Source organism: Aethalodelphis obliquidens, unplaced genomic scaffold, assembly GCF_003676395.1.
Source record: "Aethalodelphis obliquidens isolate GAN/ISIS:26980383/991018 unplaced genomic scaffold, ASM367639v1 scaffold69, whole genome shotgun sequence".
Taxonomy (NCBI): domain Eukaryota; kingdom Metazoa; phylum Chordata; class Mammalia; order Artiodactyla; family Delphinidae; genus Aethalodelphis; species Aethalodelphis obliquidens.
Window position 1 is genome coordinate 1,834,095 of NW_020838013.1, and position 18,972 is coordinate 1,853,066.

At 62.5% G+C, this 18,972-nt stretch overlaps 2 protein-coding genes across 11 annotated transcripts in view; one reads left to right on the plus strand and one right to left on the minus strand.

The window, feature by feature from the left end:
* Positions 1–6,418, plus strand: part of MARK2 (microtubule affinity regulating kinase 2) — a 58,060-nt gene extending 51,642 nt beyond the window's left edge. For 3 of the 9 annotated variants that reach the window (XM_027090326.1, XM_027090328.1, XM_027090331.1), the window contains 4 exons: positions 331–588; positions 1,624–1,650; positions 3,622–3,666; positions 4,261–6,418. In XM_027090326.1, the coding sequence (XP_026946127.1) occupies positions 331–588; positions 1,624–1,650; positions 3,622–3,666; positions 4,261–4,621 (691 nt within the window). In that variant the 3' untranslated portion in view covers positions 4,622–6,418. The remainder of the gene's footprint in view (positions 1–330; positions 589–1,623; positions 1,651–3,621; positions 3,667–4,260) is intronic. The other 6 variants (XM_027090333.1, XM_027090329.1, XM_027090334.1 and 3 more) reach the window with 4 other exon arrangements.
* A 97-nt stretch (positions 6,419–6,515) lies between these two features.
* RCOR2 (REST corepressor 2) lies at positions 6,516–11,957 on the minus strand. Of its 2 annotated transcripts, XM_027090335.1 has the most exons (12): positions 11,103–11,957; positions 10,320–10,376; positions 9,944–10,024; positions 9,653–9,705; positions 9,404–9,565; positions 9,172–9,296; positions 9,009–9,078; positions 8,704–8,919; positions 8,259–8,336; positions 8,084–8,141; positions 7,716–7,948; positions 6,621–7,594 (listed from the first exon to the last, which is right to left on the minus strand). In XM_027090335.1, exons 1-12 carry the CDS (start codon positions 11,227–11,229, stop codon positions 7,280–7,282), a joined length of 1,575 nt encoding a protein of 524 aa, XP_026946136.1. In that variant the 5' UTR covers positions 11,230–11,957; the 3' UTR covers positions 6,621–7,279. The 2 variants fall into 2 exon arrangements, with proteins under 2 accessions (XP_026946137.1, XP_026946136.1); XM_027090336.1 differs by lacking the exon at positions 7,716–7,948 and having other exon boundaries at positions 6,516–7,594; positions 11,103–11,930.
* Positions 11,958–18,972: the final 7,015 nt, after the last annotated feature.

The window sequence follows — 18,972 nt, forward strand, 5'->3', positions numbered from 1 at the left end:
CCTTGAGGGTTGGTCAACATTGTCCCCTTGAGGTTCCAGACTGCCTAGCTCCCAAGGAGCCTCTTCTCTCCATCCTGTACTGCTCTCCACACACATATCCTTCCCTGCCTCCCCTCCCTCCCCCAAACCATCTCCTTCCCCCTCCACCCAAACATCTTCCTTACTGGTGTCCTCAGTGGTCACACCCCTTCCTTCTGTGTCCTCTGTGATGGCTGCCTCTGCCCTAGCGTCCCCCTTCCCTTTCCCACGCCAGGGAGCTCCAGATGCTCGGTGCTGATGGCGTTCTCATGCCCTGATGCATTTCCCCACCCCCCACCTCTTTTCTCACAGCACAGCCCCCCAGCGTGTCCCTGTCGCCTCCCCCTCCGCCCACAACATCAGCAGCAGCGGTGGAGCCCCAGACCGAACTAATTTTCCCCGGGGTGTTTCCAGTCGAAGCACCTTCCACGCTGGGCAGCTCCGGCAGGTGCGGGACCAGCAGAATTTGCCCTACGGTGTGACCCCAGCCTCTCCCTCTGGCAACAGCCAGGGCCGGCGGGGGGCCTCGGGGAGCATCTTCAGCAAATTCACTTCCAAGTTTGTACGCAGGTGAGTAGGGGGCCTAGGGCGGCAGAGAGGCTGAGGCCAGGCCTTCCACCTTGCCTGGGGGTGGGGATGAGGACACCGGGGGTTAGAGCTGGGATCAGGTCCCAGGGTTAGAAACCTCAGGAAGCCTAAGAAATTGAGTCTTTGTTGGCACCTGAGATGCCCAGACCCATCCGTCCCTCTCAGGCCTCCCCAACTCCTTGTTCTCTGGCCCGAGCAGATGGCCGATGCCGCCTCCTCTCTAGGAGAGTGTGAACTCAGATGCTAAAATAAAAGCCCCCCTCGTCTCTCCTGGGTTCCCATGGAAACTTATATTTGGTGACGCAGCTGCAAAGTCATGAGGCCTGAGCCAGGCTGGGCCGGCAAGGAGAGTTTCTCCTGGTCTCTTGTCTTGCCCCCTTTGACCTCCTTTCTCCCCACCCAGTCGGTTTTGTCTGGCTGCAGCCACTCCCCTCTGCCACGTTCCTCTGCTGGGGGGCTGGGGGTTGCCAGGATGAAGGCCATAAATGAAATAGCTGGTGGGGGCCTAGGATGGCTCCCTTGCAGCCTGAGGCACTCTGACGCTTTCCTACGTGGGAACCAGGGTGAAGGTTCTCTTCGTGAGGTTTCTCACGCCTGGCCCCTGATGACCCAAAAGGACAGCGTTGATTCTTGAGGTGCATCCAGTAATGTGGCCTCTTGGGCTGCTCCCTGTCTCCATCCCACCACTTCCTCAACCATCTTAGTGTAGCTCAGGAAGCAGCAGGAGCCTTGGAGAGAACAGGTTTGCCTGCCCTTCCTCCTGCACTTCATTCCACTCAGCTAGAGTAGCCAAGCCATGCCCCTTTCCAGCCCCGGAATGCGGGTGTAGGGCTGCAGGGTGGGGCGTGAGCAGATGGGGATGTCTGGGACTCTAGTCTCGCTGAGCGGCTCTTCCACAAGTGGGGTAACCCTTGAACCTGTAAAGCCCACTCCCCACCTGCTTATCCACATACCGTCTTGTTGGTTTTTTTTTTTTATTTCTTTTTTTATTTTGTCTTTTTTTGTTTGTTTTTTTAGAAATCTGTCTTTCAGGTTTGCCAGAAGGTAGGCGTTGAGCCCGCTGTGTGTGCGTCTGTGTCCTGTGTCCTGCCTCCATCACTAACTCCCCTTTTCTGGCTCTTGCTCCCTCCTGCATCTGCTAAACCATGTCTGTGGGGTCCTCTCTCTGCCATCTTAAAGGGATGAAGATGGCCTCTGCCTGGGCGGCCCACAAGGCCACGTTTGCCCACTCAGGGCAAATGACTCTGAAAACGATGGGCCTGTCCCCAAGCAAGGGGGACCTTCTCAGGGAATTCTCCCTTTAAGATTGTCTCCTTCTCCCCAATCCCCTACCCTGGGTTTTGGTCACAAGCGCGTTGGGTTCCTTTTCCAGCCCTTTCTCGTGTCTGTGCATGCGCTCTGAGGAAGCTCCACCGGGGTCGAAAGTGCATCTGGGATGGTATCTCATTCTGGGTCTCCTGGGCTTCCCCTTCCCTGGTGCCCTGAACTTCAGGGCTGTGTGGCCTCTTGCCCCTGTCCTCTGGGATGGCAGGGCTTTGGAGGTACTACAGGGACACTGGGGTCTCAAGACTTCAGCCTGACGCCTCCAGGCCGAAGGAGCCTTTGCCTCACGAGCGGGGCACAGCACCCCCTTCTGGCAGCTCCTGCAGAACTAGGCCAACCCCACCCCTACCCCAGCATACCTCCTACCTCCAGACGTTTCTGGATGAATCAGGCTGCGTCCTCTCTGGGCTGTGTTCTCCAGTTATGGCCTGTGACTTCCGAAGAGCCAGAAGCTGGGACATTCTAGGGCAGGGGCCGTCTACCCCTAAGCCCTGGCCAAACAGTGGGAGATCCCCCCTCCCTCAGGCGTCTCCCTTCCTGGGCCAGCTCCTGGCTGTGCCACTCCTGGCCCTGTCTTCATCCTCTCTGGTGGCCTGGGTGGGCCAAATACCAAGCTGAGGACCAAGGGCCAGGTTGGGAGCCCTGGTTCCCCAAGGCCGTCAGCCCAGCAGCCCCTTTGGTGCCCCAGCTGACAGAACGACGGCCAAGACAGGGTGTTCAGGCTTTCCCCCTTCCACCCGCTGCTCGCCACCCAGCTCTTCACTGCATGGCTGGCTGTTGACTCATGGGGCCCCAGTGGGGGCCTGCCCTGCAGGGTACCTCCACCCACAGGGCAGGAGCCAGGTGGGGCCGGAGAGAGCAGCCAGGCTCCTTCCCCTGCACGGCCCAGGCTCCCTGCTCGCAGTGCACTTGTTTGCATTCGTGTGTCTGTTGTGTCTTTGTGTTCCTTTTACATGTGCTGCCGCTGCTCTCTCTCACTCCTCCTCACATCCTTGCCCTCCTCTGCACTCCCCAATTTCCCAGCTCCAGGCACCCATCTTCCAGCCAGGAGCTGGAGAAGCCGCTCAGCGGGGCCAGACCTCTTCCCCACCCACCCTTCCAAGGTGTCTGCCCTGCTCTGCCCTCTGTCCTCCCTTCTGTATCAGCAGATGGCCTGGCAGGCAGGGGAGTTATAAAAGAATGGGGGAGGTGGGCTTGTCTACAGCCGGCCTCAGGGCCCATCTCCTCCCCACCCAGTCCCAGGCACTGAGCCCCAGGCGTACTCAAAGCAGGTCCGGCCCTTGGCCGTTTGAGCCTCCTGAGAGAGACCTCTATTTATCCCCCCGCCCCCCGCCCTTCCCTCCAAGAGGACTACAGTTCTGAGACCCACTCAGGGGGTGCTAGTGCAGAAGCCGCCCTGCGCGCGAACCCTGGCTGTGGGCTGTGTGCGCCATGCGTGTGCCCGCACGTCCACACCCTCCTCCTCCCCTGGCTCCTCCCGGCACCCGTCTTTGAGAGTGTGGGGAGGGGCAGGCCCCGCGTGCTGGGCTCCCTGTTGGAGAGGGACAGTTGAGCTGCCATGTTGGCCTGCTAGGTGGTGGGCGAGTGGCCTCTGGGCTTGGGTCCTGCCCGCCCGCCCACCGGCGGCACCTCCCCCAGACCCGCCCTCACAGAGGTCCCAGCACTAAACTTTCCCTCGCTCTGTTTTTTGAGGAACCTGAATGAACCTGAAAGCAAAGACCGAGTGGAGACGCTCAGGTGAGAGGGGGCCAGAGCCAGCGCCCGCCCTGCCCGGGCCGCCGGCCCTGCCACGAGCCTCCCACTCCTCTTCCTTCTGCCACCCGGCTCTTCCTCCCATGCTTGCGCCCTGTCCTCCCCCTCTTGGGGCCTCCCTTTCCTCAGAGGACCCCCACAGCCCTGCTGCGGTGGGTGTGGGCCCTTCTCCTCAGGTCTGATGTGTTCTGGAAGCAAGAGCCCTGCCTGGGCCAGGCGGTTGGGACTCTAGACTCCTACCCCTCGACAAGCTCCAGTCACTTCTTTCTGTCCAGTCTGTGAACTGCTCAGGGCTACTGAGCGCGTGCTCCCCTTTCTTCCCTGACCCTGCCCTCTTCCCAGGAAAGCATGGCACTGTCACCTTGTCACCCCCTGCCAGGGGCTGGCTTCTCGCCTTCTCTGCCCTGAGAGATGAGACCGCCCACTCCTCTGCTCCCTGGGCCAGGTCTAACGCTCCCTCTTCCAGCACTGCCGCCTCCCGGGCACCCTCCCGCTCTCCTCTCTGGTCTCGGGGTCCATCTGCCAGGGGGGCTGTCCTGTGGCTGGGGCGCCTGACGCCCGCCTCTGCCCTCTCCGCAGACCTCACGTGGTGGGCAGCGGCGGCAGTGACAAGGAAAAGGAGGAGTTTCGGGAGGCCAAGCCCCGCTCGCTACGCTTCACGTGGAGCATGAAGACCACGAGCTCCATGGAGCCCAACGAGATGATGCGTGAGATCCGCAAGGTGCTGGACGCGAACAGCTGCCAGAGCGAGCTGCACGAGAAGTACATGCTGCTGTGCATGCACGGCACGCCGGGCCACGAGAACTTCGTGCAGTGGGAGATGGAGGTGTGCAAACTGCCGCGGCTGTCTCTCAACGGTGTTCGGTTTAAGCGGATATCGGGCACCTCCATGGCCTTCAAAAACATTGCCTCCAAAATAGCCAACGAGCTGAAGCTTTAACAGGCTGCCGGGAGTGGGGGCGGCGGGGGCGGCCAGCCGGACTTAGCTGCTGGGGCCGGCGCTCCGCCTGCCCGGGCGGGACTGCAGAGACGGATTGGTGTGTCTCCCCTCCCCGCCCTTCTCAGTTTCTTCTTCCATGTTTGTGGGGGTTGGGAGATGGTTCTCTCCCCCCCACATTTACCCCTGCCCAGATAGTCCCCCTTCCCCCCTCTCTCCCACAGGAGGCAAAGGAAGGGGAGGGAGGGGTGGGGGGCAGGGCTCCCCCTCGGTACTGCGGTTGCACAGAGTATTTCGCCTAAACCAAGAAATTTTTTATTACCAAAAAGAAAAAAGAAAAAAAAAAATCCCAGCGGCCACCTTTCCTCCCTGCCCCATTGGGACAGTCGAGACTGGATCTGTGGGGTTTCCCGGGAGGGTGGCTCAGGGCTGGAACACTCTCAGGCAAGAGTGGTGGAGTTCCCTGTCAGGCCCTCCGCCAGGCCCACTTTGGGCTTCTCCCCTCTCCTCTCCTTCCCCTCCAAGCAAACCACCAGAGGTGGCCTTCCCCTGACCTCAGGCCCCTGGGCTGGAGGCCTGGGCGGCTGGGGGCTGGGGGCAGGGGTGCCGCACAGCCCTGAAGCGGTGGGACTGGCGGCTGCTCTGGGGCTGGCAGGCTAGGCGCGGGGCTCGGCCTCCCTCCACACTGTATCCTCTGCCCCTCCTTCCCCAGAGGCTGGGCATTTCCTTCCACAAGCTGCTGTGGGGACTTTTGTTCCCCTCCTCAAAAAGTCTGTGCCATCTTCTCCCACCCCCTCCTGGGTAGAAGGCGGGGCTGACCCCAGGGCTGGGAGAGGGGAGGGGACCGCAGGGCAGATGGGCTCCTCGGCCCCCAGGGGGCCGCCTGGGCTGCTAGTCTCCGCAACAGGGACGCTGGGCATTCTCCGTTCTGGGAGAGCCTTTGTCTGAAAGCACAGCCCCCCTCGCCGTCCCTCTCCCCACTGCTCCCCTTCATTGGCATTAATCTGGGCACCAGCTAGTTCCATAGCAGTGACTTCCCTCACCACTCATCTCTCGGCCTTGCCTTTTCTTCCTCACACTGTCGCCCCTCCTCTCAGGAGACACTGCCCGGGGGCCCCCGTGGCCGGCCGCCTGGCGGGAGGCTGGACAGGGCAGCAGGGCCGGGAGCCTCTGCCCTCCACAGGGTGGGGGGGACAGATAGGCCAAGTGACTCGCAGCTTGCTAACCTCTGCAGCCAGCGTGGGAGTGGCTGGTTATGGGCGCTTGGCTGGTGGCAGCCGCTGCATCCCTTAATTTATTTCTCTGCTGTTTCTGTTCTTGAGAAATTGGGGGAGGGGGTCCTGAACAGAGGCTGCCTCTACCCTCACCTGAGTTGTACATTTTTTGTGATGGGTTTTATTTTTTATTTTATTATTTTATTTTATTTTTTTTTTTGATTTATGATGACTCCACTCCTACTCATCACCCCACTCCCAGGCCTGGCTCCGTGGCAAGTCGAGCCCTTGGTTCCCAGGAAGGGGCCTCGCCAACCTCAGCCCTCCTGCCCCAAGCCCTGAATGCGGGCTCCGGCTCCCACCAAGGGCTCCCCCTCCTTTCTTCCCTCCCCCCTCCTGCCCTATGGAACAGCCCGGGTGCTCCGAGGGGCCGGGAGGGCAAGGCTTGGCTCCCAAAGGGGGTGGTGGCCAGGGGCTGGGGGGGGGGCCTCCCAGGCAAGGTGGCCCCTCCCCACCCAGCCCCCCTTCCTGCACTTAGTTTCTCCTCTGGATCAAACACGTAATAAAGAGAATGTTTGGAATCTGAGCTGCCGCCTCCTGTTTCTTCCTACCGGGCAGGGACCCAGTCCCCCTGGGCAAGATGTGGCCCAGCCTGCCTGCCTCGCAGGGGAGAACTGATTCCTGTCTGGGGCCTGGGGAAAGGCCGGTGCTGGGCGGGATCCCTCCCCACCCTCATGGCACAGACAGGAAGCAAAGCCCAAGACCCTTAAACCAAAAGGGAAAGAGGATTCAGTGAGCTTGAAGGTTTTATTTATTTTTTAAAAACATTGAAAAATAAACCCATGTCTGCATATGTTCCCAACCCTCCTTTCTCTAAACTTCTGGGCGGTGGGCACAGTGGGCACCCTCAGGGCTCCTCGGCACTTTCCACCCGGCCCCCTGAAGACTGGAGAGCTACCTCTTCAGCCTCTGCTGCTGTCAGGCCCCAAGGAACCTTTCTGCCCACTTCCCCCCTCCAGCTCCCTCCCCACCTCACCCCAGACTTATTGCTAAAAGAAGGGGAAGAGGAAGAACAGCCAACACACTAAACTGTCCTCTCCGCGCCCCCCCCAGGCTATGGTCACTACCCCCTACACACGAAGGGCAGGACCCCTAGGCCAGGCCCTGGCAGACTAGGAGGCAGCCGTTCCAGTCCCAGCCAGGAAAAGTACCCTCGGGCCAGCCTCAGAAGGCCCCAGACCCTGGCTGGGGTGGGGGTGGAGACAGGCTGGCTGCCAGAAAGACGTGCAGAACCCGCGGGGGTCCAGGCTGTGCCCGTCGGCAGCGCTGGGTCTTCGAAAGACCTGGCAAGAGCTCTAGTCTCTTCTGTCCTCAGTGAAGCTGGAGGTCCCCGAGGACGTCCGGCAAAGGGGTTCTGGAGCCTCTGGTTGGTGGAGGGCCTCAGGGCTCAGAGCGAGGGTGCTGGAGGCTCCAGGGGGGCTCCAGCCAGGGTGGGTGCGGGCTGAGGGCCGGGGCGGGCACCGTGGCGGGAGGCAGCCAGGGCAGGGCGGATAAGAGGTGGTGGGGGCTGGTTGGGGGCCAGCCGGGGCTGGAGGAAGCGGCCCTGCTGGAGTGGGGGTGGCTGGCGGAGCAGGGTGGGAGCCGTGGGCAAAGGTGGCCTCAGCAGTGGCGGCGGCTGGGACAGCGAGGTGGGAGGCGGAGGAGGGGGCGGCGCAGGGGGCCCCGATCGGGGTCCTGATGTCGACACAGATGTAATCTGGACCTGAGAGGGGCGAGAGAAGAGTGAGAAACCAGGCTCAAGCACACCCTCAGCCCAGGCTAAGGACGGAGGCGGTTCCTCTCCTCTGTCCTCTGAAGCGTTTCGCTCTCTCTCCCCTTCTCACCTCATCGTCTTCCTCTAGGGCCGGGGCTGGCAAGGGAGCCCCTCTCCTAGCCTCCTCCATGGGGACCGGGGGGGCTCCAGGGGCCCCATCCTGCTCGGCCTCCCATTCCTGCAGCACCTCCTCCAGATTGAAGCGGCGCCGGTAGCTCACAAAGAAGGTCTTCACCTGGGTCAGAGTCTTGTTCCCAATCACCTCTGCAATAGCCCCAAAGTCTTTGCCATACCTACGGATGGCTGCAAGGGTCAAAAGGGCAGCAGGTGTGAATACCCCCTTAGAACTAGTTACTTCCCTGATCCTCCCCCTCTGCCCCAGCTCCTCGGAGGGCAGGAGAGGCTCCTGGGGCCCTCTATTCTCCGAGTCTCACCCACCTTGTACTGCCAAAAGCTGCTCATCCGTGGTCCAGCGGGAGTTGAACTTGGTGTTGGCCTGGGGCGCAAGGAATATGTCCTTGAGACTCAAACATATGGGAACAGAGGCCCTGCTACCCAAGAGAAACTCCCCTTTCTGCCCCCTCCTGCACCCGGACTTGAAGCGCAGCCTCACCTCGGGGGGGCGGAGCGGGTCGATGCCCCCCTCCAGGGCCTGGCGGAGGCTGCTGTTGGTCTGTTTCATGCTTTGCACCTGGGAAGGCAAGGCAAGGAAGGGACATCAAGTTCCAAGCCAGGGAGGCCGTCAACACCAACCCTCGCCAAGGCCCCACTGCCCAGCAAAGCTCTTTGCCCCCCACCATCTACCTCATCTCTCCCTCACAACCATTCAGTAGAGGAGACACTGGGGTTTGCCCCTTTTCAAAGACCAGGTTTGTTTGTTTGTTTGTTTCAATGTCCAGAAAAGAACACTAAGTTACCCAGAAGCCCAGAAGATGGGGCAGAGGCAGGCTTGGCATCCACACGACCTCCCTTACGCCTCCAGCTGCCCCCAATCATAGTTCCCAGCTGCCGACTGTCCCCTTTGCCTGCCTGGCCCCTTCTTTCCTCGGGCCCCCCACCTGGCGCTTGAGGGAGATGAGCTGGGAGTCGAGGCCTCGAAGTGTGAGGTTGGCAAGGTCCGGGCTCCCTGACACGGCAGTGAGGCCCTCGGGGCTCAGGTACATGCCCTTGGGAGGGCGCCGCCGAGTTCGCAGCGGATGGTGGCGGTACTGAGACCCCTGGGCCTCCTTCTTTCCTGGACCTGGGCGGGCATTCAGGGGCCGAGAGGGCAGAGGCTGCCAGGGAAAGGAGAGGAGGTGGGTGGTGCAGAGCCCAGGGAGAGGGCGGGCAGGCGGGCAGGGCCAGAGGAGCTCTGGGACCTCACCTCTCTCTTGGGGTCTCCAGCGTCCGGCTCCCCCTCACTCACGGCTCCTCGTCCCTCTTCAAGCTCATCACTGCTTACACGGGGGCCAAGGCCGGGTAAGGCAGGGGCCAGGGCCCCCAGGAGCTCAGTTTACCCCCACCCAGAGCCTCCCCGAGCCCCCCACCTGTCTTCTTTGTCCTTTCGGCCCCCCAGCCGCCGAGCCTGTCTGTCCATCACACTGGTCCGGCTGCGGGTCTTCTTCCAAGAGTAGTAATACTTCACCAGGCTGGGTATCAGCTTGTCAGGCAGCTGGAGGGGCAACGCCAGAGGCTGGGGCCCACCTAAGACTCTGGGCCTCGGTTAGGCTTAACAGAAAGAAGGGGCCAAGGAGCACTGGCGGGGGTGGAGGGCTTTACCATCTGCTGGATCCGCTGGAAACATTTGCCGTGGAAGCCGAAGGCCTGTTCAAACAGCACCTTGTCCTCTACCGTCCACTCGTCCGGGAACGGGGTGAAGTTGGCCAGGTCAGCCAGCGACTTCTCTACGTCATGCTTGTGCCACAGGAGCATGCCCAGTGCCTGGCCCAGGAGAGGGGACAACTCAGGCTCAGCTGCCCGCAGCACTGTCCCGTCTCCACCCCAAATCCCTGCGGGGCCAAGGCTCACCTGCTCGATGTTGTAACCATGCTTCTCCTTGGCCATCGCAATGTACTTGTCAACTGCAGGGGCGGGAGGAGCCAGGTCTTGGAGGAGGGGTTACAACCCCTAAGCCAGGCCTGCCCGGAAAGGGGTATGCCCCCAGGGGCTAGGCCCCTGAGCCTGAGCCCCAGGACAGGGGCTGAACCCACACACCTCAGCCTCCAGCCCACTTCTGAGAAGAGCTGGCTGCCAGCTGGCATGAACCCCAGGCCCCAGCTCCCAAGGGTATGCATGAGCCCAGGGTCCCACCCCACTCACGCTTGGCATCTGACACACAGTGGTTGGGCGACCACACCAACATCCCCTTCAGCTCCTTGTTACTGTAGCGTGCGGGGCTCTCTGAAAGGCAACGGAGCAAAGGAGGGAAGACATCATCAGCCTGGTGGCGCTGGCCTGGACCCACGGCCAGAGGGCAGCGGAGGAGTGGGGCCCGCGAGGTGAGGCCCAGAGGGGAAGGAGGGACAGAGACCCAGACAGGAAGGCAGAGCAGGAAAACTAACCATGCCACAGGGCCGGCCACCCACCCCCGCCTGTCCTTACAGTGGGCGCCAGCCAAGGGTTCCCCCAGGTGGGGCTCAGGGCCAAGCCATGGGCCCTCCAGTCCCCTCCCTTCACAGCCTGTCCTGCCACTCACCAGGCTTGCACTCCGGAATTACGGCCTGGTAATTGGTTCCAACGCGGATCATGCTGTCTGTGGAGCCGGTGGGGGGTGGGGGGAGGCAGTCAGGACTCCAGGGAGGGAGGGAGGACGGGAGGATGTGGCGGGGGAGGTGGCTGGCCTGGAGTTCTCCTTCCTGACCACCCAGGGCCCCCATCTTCCAGGAGGCTCACTTTTCCCTGATCTTCCCCTCAGTTACCCTCAGCCACAGAAGGAACTGGAAAAGGGAGAGACCTGCCTAGCCATAGCCATGGGGGGTGGGGGAGAGGACAGGGGCCAGTTTTCAAGCCCAGGCCCAGCAGAGCCCTTTGTTCTGACGGGGGGGGGGGGAGTTGGGGGGGTTGGAGGGCTGCCCCTAGACCTGGACCACAGCCCTCCTGCAGAGAATCCAAGGCTCCTCCCCACCACAGGAGCCCCACAGCTCGGTGTGGAGGTGTCTTTCCAGCTCCTGCCCCAGTCAGACCTCAGTCCCCTGCAAGGTGGCAGGGTACGAGGAGCCCAAGCTGTGAAAGGGAGGGACGCCTGAGTCCCTCGGGGACTGAGGGCAGGGAGTGGGCAGGCAGGACCGCCTCCTCGGCAGCTAGGGGCCCAGCCTCCAGATTCCCTGTGCCGGCTCGGGGGAGAAGCAAGGCACAGGCTCCAATACAGGCAAGGCAGGAACCATCCGTATAATACCCCCGTGGTCGGCAACTCTCCCCCACGCCCTGCTCCGCGCCCCCCCGGGCCGGTGCGCCTTTAACCCTAGGCCTCCGGGCTCACCGTGCGAGTGCTCCTCCTCGCTGCTGTCATCCTCCGAGTGGGGTTGTCCGCCGTTGGGCGCCGTCTTGGCCCGGCTGCGGGACAGGATCCCGGAGCCCGCGCTCGGCTTCTCCATCACCGAGGGCATTACCCCGCCCAGCTGCCCCGGGGGGCGCGGGAGCCTTCGGAGAGCAGCGGTCGTTGCCGCGCTCGCCTGGGGTGCCGTGCCCGGCCCGGCCTGGAGAGGTCGCCACTGAGGCTACGAGAGGCAGGAGGTCAAGCGTGGCTAGGGTCCGGCGGGGCAGGAGCCCAGCGGGCAGCCCAGCGCTCTCCGCGACCCCCCCCGGGTGAGGGTGTCAAAAAAGTTTGTGTAGAAGTGGGGTACGCGGGGGATGAGCGCAAGGTCCGGTGGGGCAGGGGCGCGCTCGCTCTGGACGCTCCACGGAATTGGGGCTCCCCGGAGAAGTCTGGGCACTCTGCCCTCGGAGCGCCCTGGAGCCCCAATGCCCGCCTGCCCACGCAGTTCAGCGAGCGGGCGCTGCGGCGCGATTGCCGCCCCCGGCGGGCTCCGCGCCTCTCGGCTGCACCAGGATGCCCCAGTCCCCGGGAGGGGACCCCTGCCCGGACCAGACCCCTGCCTGCGACGGCAGCCGGCGGGGCCCCGGCGCTGGCGGCGGCGGCGGCGGGACGGCGCGCACGGCGCGCGGTGCTGGGGCAGAGTTGCCGGGAGGCGGGGGAGCGCAGCCGCGGGCACCGCCTCGCACCCTCCCCGGCGCGCTCGCTCTCCACGGCGCGCTCGGGCTGCTGCTCGCTCGCCCGCTCTCCGCCGCCGCTCGCTCCTCGCGCACACAATGAAGCTGCTGGCAGGGAAGTAGTGCCGGCTGCGGCCTCAGCACCCCTCCCCCAGCCGATGCCTCCGCCAGCTGAACATCTGGCCCTGGGGTGGAAGGGAGGGCCCGGGGGGCGGGGCCTGGGGGCCGGGGCTAGACCTCCAGGGGGTGGGGTCAGGACCCGGGTGGAGAGCGCTTTCCTCTGCGGGCCCCCCGAGCTCCCAGAATTGCCCCTGGGGGAGGCCACCCCCTACCCCCGAGGAGTAGCCGGGGGTCAGCCCCACCCAGGCGCACACCAGCCCCACACACCAGTGGGCTCGGGTTACCGCCGCCTGCCCCGGGGGCCCTGAGGCCGCCTGCCCGCCCGCCCGGGTGGAGCCCAGCTTTTCCTTCCATTTCCCTTCCTGCCAAGGAACTCCCCGCCCCCCTTCCGCAGGGGGGACCCCCCCCCTTCATGCGCCCTTGGGGGCCAGAGCGGATGGGAGGCCGGACAGGCGAGGAATGAATTCCTCCAAGAGCTACCGGGCCAAAGCCTGGTTTCTGGTGCATCTGTGGGTCCCCAGGGGTCACCTCAGTTCCCTTTAACTGCTGCAGCGCGCACCCCAAAACAGTGGCACAAGGGGTTGCGGGATGGGGAGTGGGAAGTGTAGGGAAAGATCTGGACTGCAGGGTGAGGGAGGAGCTGGGTGTCCTCCCTACTGGGTTCACTGTCACCCCAGCTGGGAGCAGCATCCCCCTCCCCCAGGACGAGCACGGGCAGAGTGACAGACCGGGAAGCGGGTAGAGCGGCACAGACGGAGATGGGGGAGGGGGGTGGGCAGAGACTTTCAAAGCCAGACCCAGCCACCCTGCCAGGCACACAAAGAGCCAGCACACACACACACCGGCGACAAGCTGCGCCGGTGCCCGTCCCCGCCGGCGCAGGCACGTGCTGCCGCGCACACAGGCCGAAGCCCCCTCCCACCCGTCGCCCCTCCCACCCGAGCCCCAGACTTCTAGACACACCTCCACTCGGGCACGCCCCGCTGTGCCCAGACTGAGCCGAGCTTGCGCTCGCACCCTCCTCTCCCTTCCCTTCCTCGGCCACTCAGTAATCAGATTCCTAAATTTAGAAGCAACCCAGGGCCCAGCCAGGGATGGATCCCCGCCCCCACCCGCTGCCTGCGGCCAGCCGGCCGGGGTCCTGCGGTCGGGCCACGACCCGGCTGGGGCCTCCCGGTCCTGGGGGCTCCTGCGGGCGGCCGGGCAAAGTTAGGCACAACCCCACCCGGCTGCGGTGCTGTCGGGCCACATGGGGCCACACTGGGGCCACCCAGCCGGCAGCCACGTTGCCCGCCACACCTCCGGTCAGAGCTATGGGGCCTTTTTCCTCCTCTTAAATCATGGATTGGGCACCAAGCCCCAGGGTGGGGAGGTCTGGATAGAGGAGAACGAGTGGGCCAAGGGCAGGTCTGAGCTCAGGACTCTGCTACAAATGGAAAAGCGCCTCCGCAGCCTTACTCCTTCTGAGTGGCCACCCTGCCCCCAGAACCTCCAGTCTTTAGGGAGCCTCTCATCTCTGTCCCCTCCTGCCTGGCCGGCAGCCATCGCTGCTCACAGCCCTCTCCTATGATGGAGTCTTCCATTTTGCCCACACCAGCCCCTCTTGAAGCAGGGCCTCAGCTGGGTCCCCCCTTTCCCCCTTGCCACTTTTCCATCCTCATGCCTAGGGTCCAGGGCCCAGCACCTCACCCCACCCCCAGGCCTCAGCATCATGCTTGTTCTGGGCTCCCTCCTCCTGGGCTGCCCCAGGTACCCCCGGCCACAGGCGTCCCTCCTTCCTTAGCACCCCTCCCCCCAATAAGAACCTAATTCTGTTCTCACTTCTCCCTAGGGCCTGGAGCTCAGGGCCAGAGGAAGATTCTGCTCTGGAGGCGGGGGCAGGGAGGGGAGGCTTATTCCTTGGCGTAGAGAGGAGGGGGGGAGTCCCTAGGCCCTGGTGTGATGAGGCTTCCGCCTAGGAGGTGGGACGCGACATGGGAGGGGTATCCTAGGAATCTGGGGATGACTCTGGGGTCCACAGTGTCCAGGGAGAGAGAGGAGGCACATTCCTAGTGAGCAACCTCCTCCCCAAGGGGCAACGGCGCAGGGTTAGGAGGGGGAGGGGCAAGGCCCCACCCTCCCACCTGCTGCAGCCGCCCCCTCCCCAGCTGGCCCCCTCTTTTGTGCAAAGCCACACAAAGGACAAGGGGCCCCGGCCGGCCTGGCCATCTGCTCCCAGCAGCCTGAAGGCTCTTAAAGAGACAGCACCCCCTCCCTGCCCTGGGGCTGCGGGGCGGGATGGACCGGGTGTGCCACAGGACCTGGTCTCAGCGGTACCCCACGTGCCACCCACTTTTCCCTCACTCCCCCAGCCCCAGATCGGGAATCATTCTCCCCCAGGCCAGGGGCACCGAGGTGCCACGTGGCCCAGAACAGGAGGCGTGGGAGGGGAGAGAAAGGAGGCAGCCAGGGACCAGCCCCTCCCCTCCTGCCTCAGGCAGAGGGGCCAGGGAAGCTCAGTAGCGCAGCACCAGTACTGGGGTCCCTCACCTCCCTGAGGCCATCTCGGAGCTTTGTGAGCTACTGCCGGCCTCCGGGAGTGCCCTCCCCGCCGTTCTCACCGAGGAGCTCCCCCTCGGCCTTCCTCAGGGAGGATGCCAGTGCCTGCTTTCTGAGGGCTGCAGGCCTCTGGGCAGCAACCCCGTGATCCGGGCACGTTTACTTCCTGCGTTTTCCAGTTGAGGAAACTGAGGCTTGGCCGAGCCCCCGCACAGGCCTCCACAAAGCCAACGCCCCTGGCTGTGTCCGAAGCCTTCCTCCCGCCCCCGACGCCCCCCCACCCCACCCCGGGGCCAGACAGGGCTCCTCACCCCTGAGATCCCCCAGGAAGCCAGACCAAGGTGCTCAGAGCCTTTGCCACACTGCTGGGGACACCAGTTTACATTATTTGTGTGATTGTTTATTTCTCGACTGTCTCCCTGCAGGGCGGCGGCGTGGCAGGGATTGGGTCCACTGTGTTCGCTGCTGTGTTCTCAGTGCCTGGCGTATAGGAGGCACTCAAAATTTGCTGAATAAATAAATACCAGAAGCCCCCAAAGCCTTCCTCCTCGCTGGGCTCCTCTGTCCTCTGCGTGTTGGGCATCCTGCCTCCTGACTCCTCGAGGTGAGGCAGAGGGGACGAAGGTCGAACAGGGATGCTGGGAGAGAAAAGGAGGGTGACCTTGAACAAGCCACCAGCCTCCCCTCTCCCTCCTCCCAAAGGCGGGGGCAGCTCCAGCCAATCCTGAACCCGTAGCCCTGCCAGACAGACTGGGACTGTCCTGAGCTCTGGCCAGGCAAGGCTGGCCGCTGCGGTGTGGTGCTTGGGACCCCGGCCAGGCCCTCAGTGGCTAGAGCCAAGGGGCTCAGCTTGGGGAGGGTGGCAGGCAGGCGGGCCCTTGGGTGGGGGAGGGAAGGTGGCAGGATCTAAGGAGAAACCTGGCCGAGCAGCGGGGGAGTCGGACTGGAGGCCAGGGGGAGATGAAGCTGGAGAAATGGTGAAGGTGGGCTACAGTGTGAAAGGAGCATGGGGGCGCTCCCTCCAGGGCCCTCACGCCCTCAGCCTGCCCAGAGAGGACTTCAGTTCCTCCCAGGCCCCTGGGGCTCACTGGCGGGCGGTGTGGCCCAGGGCACTGCCCTCCTGGGCCCAGTTAGTAATCTCCTGAACTGGCCCACCCTCCCACCCGGGGCTGTGAAGAGGCTGAGAGAAGGTGACAGAGGTGACGATCCGGTGCTAGGTATCGCCTCAGCACTGTGGCCACGTGAGGGGGGGGGCGCTAAAGGAGCCCAGGCCAGCACATCTGTGAGTGGCGCTGGGGGCGGGCAGAGCAGAAGCAGGCGGGAGGTCAGCAAGGAGACCCCAGGCTTCCTGTCACCCACGCTGACGAAAGCTGACTCCCTGAGCGAAGCAGGAACTAGGGCGGAAGGGTCAGGGAGATCTTAGCAGAGAGACGCGAGAAGGTGACAGGGGCTCCCTGGAGCCACGAGGGGGCAGCTTCCAGACCTGGGAGCCCCCTCTGTTTCTCCGGAAGCCAGGAAAGGAACCGCCCCTCACGCTCACCTGGGCAACAGCTGGCGCCCTCTAGTGGTCACAGCGTGGACCAAGGGGTCCCACCTAAGCTTGGCCACAAATGTCCTCCCAGGGAGTCTGAGCACGGCACCCTGAGGAGCCCATTCTCCTGGGGCAAGTGCATGCGGTCAAGATCGTCTGGGGCCAACTGAGCTTTAGATCCAATCCCCAGCACGTCTCCTGGGCCCAGAGCCACCCAGAACCTCCCAGAACAAAGTCGGGTGGAGCGGAAACCCCTAGAGAAATGGCAGAGGAGAGGGGAACCGCAGCGAAGGTGCAGGAGCACTGCAGGCCAGGGAGCTCAGACCTGGAGTGAGTCCTGGCTCTGCTTCTTGCTTGCTGTGTGGCCTGAGGTGAGTTACTTGGCCTCTCCGAGGCTTAGTCCCTCCATCTCTCAAAGGGAACAATAACGCTGACCTCATCTGATTGTTGCGAGGCTCCAACGTCATCTCACATGGAATGTAATTGGAGTCCCCATCAATGCTGGTTTCCTTCTGAAGCAGGGGGTCCCCTCTTGAACACCCCTAGCTGGGCTACAAAACCACCCTTCACTTCTCTGTGAGGCTGCCCATGATCTGTGGACCAGCTGAAGGCCATGGCCACCTGCAGCTCCTGGTTCTGGCCTCTGGAGCTAAAAGCTCTTCCTCTGAGACATTTGACACTTGACAACATCCCTCTGACTTGTCTACCGCTTCAGGTTCCTGCCTTCGGTCTGATCTCGCCAACCCATCACACAAACATAGCTGGATACAGATTCTCAAATACTGCTTTGATCAGGTCTCACTCCTGCTCAATAACCTTCCATGGTTCACCGTTGCCTTCCAGGCAAAGTTGGAGCTTCTCCTCTCCCAGCCCAGTACTCAAGGCCTTTCTAGCCTGTATCTGACCCAGCTGAACAGGTCTGCTCGCTGCTTGCTGAGTCCTACCTGGTGCCCCAGAACACCCCACCCACCCTGCAGACCCTGGCCCGGCCCACCTATTTTCATGCCCCATACCTGGCCAGTCCCTTGGGACTGCTGGCTTCTGCTGGCCAGCTCTGCTGGACAGGGCACATCCAGGGTTCCTGGCTTGGCTACAATCACCCTTCCTGCTTCCCCCAACCTGCCCCCCTCATACTCCTCCTCCACCACCCCATCTGCTGCATGGCTCTTAGCCCGTGACCTTGCCTTCCGCTTCCAGAGAGAATAGAGGCCTCTGGGAGGAACCCCCTCTAAGGCCTGCCCCTGCACCCAGAGATTCACTCCTTCCCTGTCACTTGCAGTTGTAAGTGTACCTTCCCCCTTCAAGGCCAACCTCCCTCCCAGGCTCTGCATCTCTCAGCGAGACACACACACACACACACACACACACACACACACACACACACACACACACACATTTGGTCCTCATTTACCTCTCCTCCCTCATTATTCTCTTCCCTTCGGCATGTCAACCTGCCTAAGGCCCTCCATCCCAAGACACTCCCATCCCCCATGTACACCAACACACACACACACACACACACCCCTTCCTCCATCCCAAGTTTCACCTTTAGCTACACCTTTCAGCTACAGTTACTGAAAGCTAGTGCTACCTTTGCTCTCAATCTCTCTCTCTCTCTCTTTTTTTTTTTTTTTTTAAAGCTGAGCTTCTTAGGGAATTCCCTGGTGGTCCAGTGGTTAGGACTCTGGGCTTCCACTGCAGGGGGCATGGGTTCAATCCCTGGTCGGGGAACTAAGATCCTTCAAGCCGCAGAGTGCAGCCAAAAAAAAAATTAAAAAATAAAGATAGGGCTTCCCTGGTGGTGCAGTGGTTGGGAGTCCGCCTGCCGATGCAGGGGACACGGGTTCGTGCCCCAGTCCGGGAAGATCCCACATGCCGCAGAGCGGCTGGGCCCGTGAGCCACGGCCACTGATCCTGCGCGTCCGGAGCCTGTGCTCCGCAACGGGAGAGGCCACAACGCTGAGAGGCCCGTGTACCGCAAAATAAATAAATAAATAAATAAAAATAATTAAAAATAAAGATAAAGCTGGGCTTCTTAAAAGAGTTGTTCACACCCCTTCATCCTTGTTCTCACCTCCCACTCACTCTGCAACCCACTGAAGTGTTGTGTCACCCTCTGCCACTCCACGGAGACTGCTCTTGCCGAGGTCACTAGTGGCTGTCATCTCTAAACCCAAAGGACTTTTTTTTTTTTTTTTTTTTTTGCGGTACGCTGGCCTCTCACTGTTGTGGCCTCTCCCGTTGCGGAGCACAGGCTCTGGACGCGCAGGCTCAGCGGCCGTGGCTCACGGGCCCAGCCACTCTGCAGCATGTGGGATCTTCCCGGATCGGGGCACGAACCCATGTCCCCTGCATCAGCAGGCGGACTCTCAACCACTGCGCCACCAGGGAAGCCCCCAAAGGACTTTTGACGGGCCTGGACTCAATCCACCTCTGGGCAGGACAGACAGAGAGGGCTACCCCTGTTCCTGGACATGAGCTCCCAGCTGGCGCCCATCCTCTCTGCCTCCAAACCCTTGCTGTAGATCCTTCGGTCCCAGGCTACATCCTTAACTCCCCGGGCTGTGGACACTGCAACCTCCATCTCCAACCCCGACCCCTGCCCCTGGCTCTGGACCCCCCATACCCAACCAACTGCCTTCTGGACGTCCGTGCTCAGTTTTCTCTCAGACACCACAAGCTAGGCCTGTCCAAAAGGGATCTCCGCCTCTTGACTCTCCGTTTGCTCTGCCTGCCCACCTCTTCCCACCAGTCCCCGACGAAGTACAGAAACTTAGGAAATGCCCTGGACTCCTCCTTCTGCTTCACTTCCGAGTCCAACAGCCTCCAACTTGTGTCAGTCTCTTCCCCCACGGCCACTCCCTCTCACCCCGTGAATGAAACAGCCTCCCAGCAGGCCTCCCTGCCTCCTCTCTTGGCCCCCTCTAATCTGTTCTTTATTCAACAGCCA

Coding starts and splice junctions, on each gene's coding strand:
- RCOR2 (XM_027090335.1), bottom strand. CDS start 11,229: ATGCCCTCGGTGATGGAGAAGCCGAGCGCGGGCTCCGGGATCCTGTCC. Junction 8,337..8,703: donor TCATCTCCCTCAAGCGCCAG/GTGGGGGGCCCG, acceptor TTGCCTTCCCAG/GTGCAAAGCATGAAACAGAC. Junction 7,949..8,083: donor GCAGCTTTTGGCAGTACAAG/GTGGGTGAGACT, acceptor TGACCCTTGCAG/CCATCCGTAGGTATGGCAAA.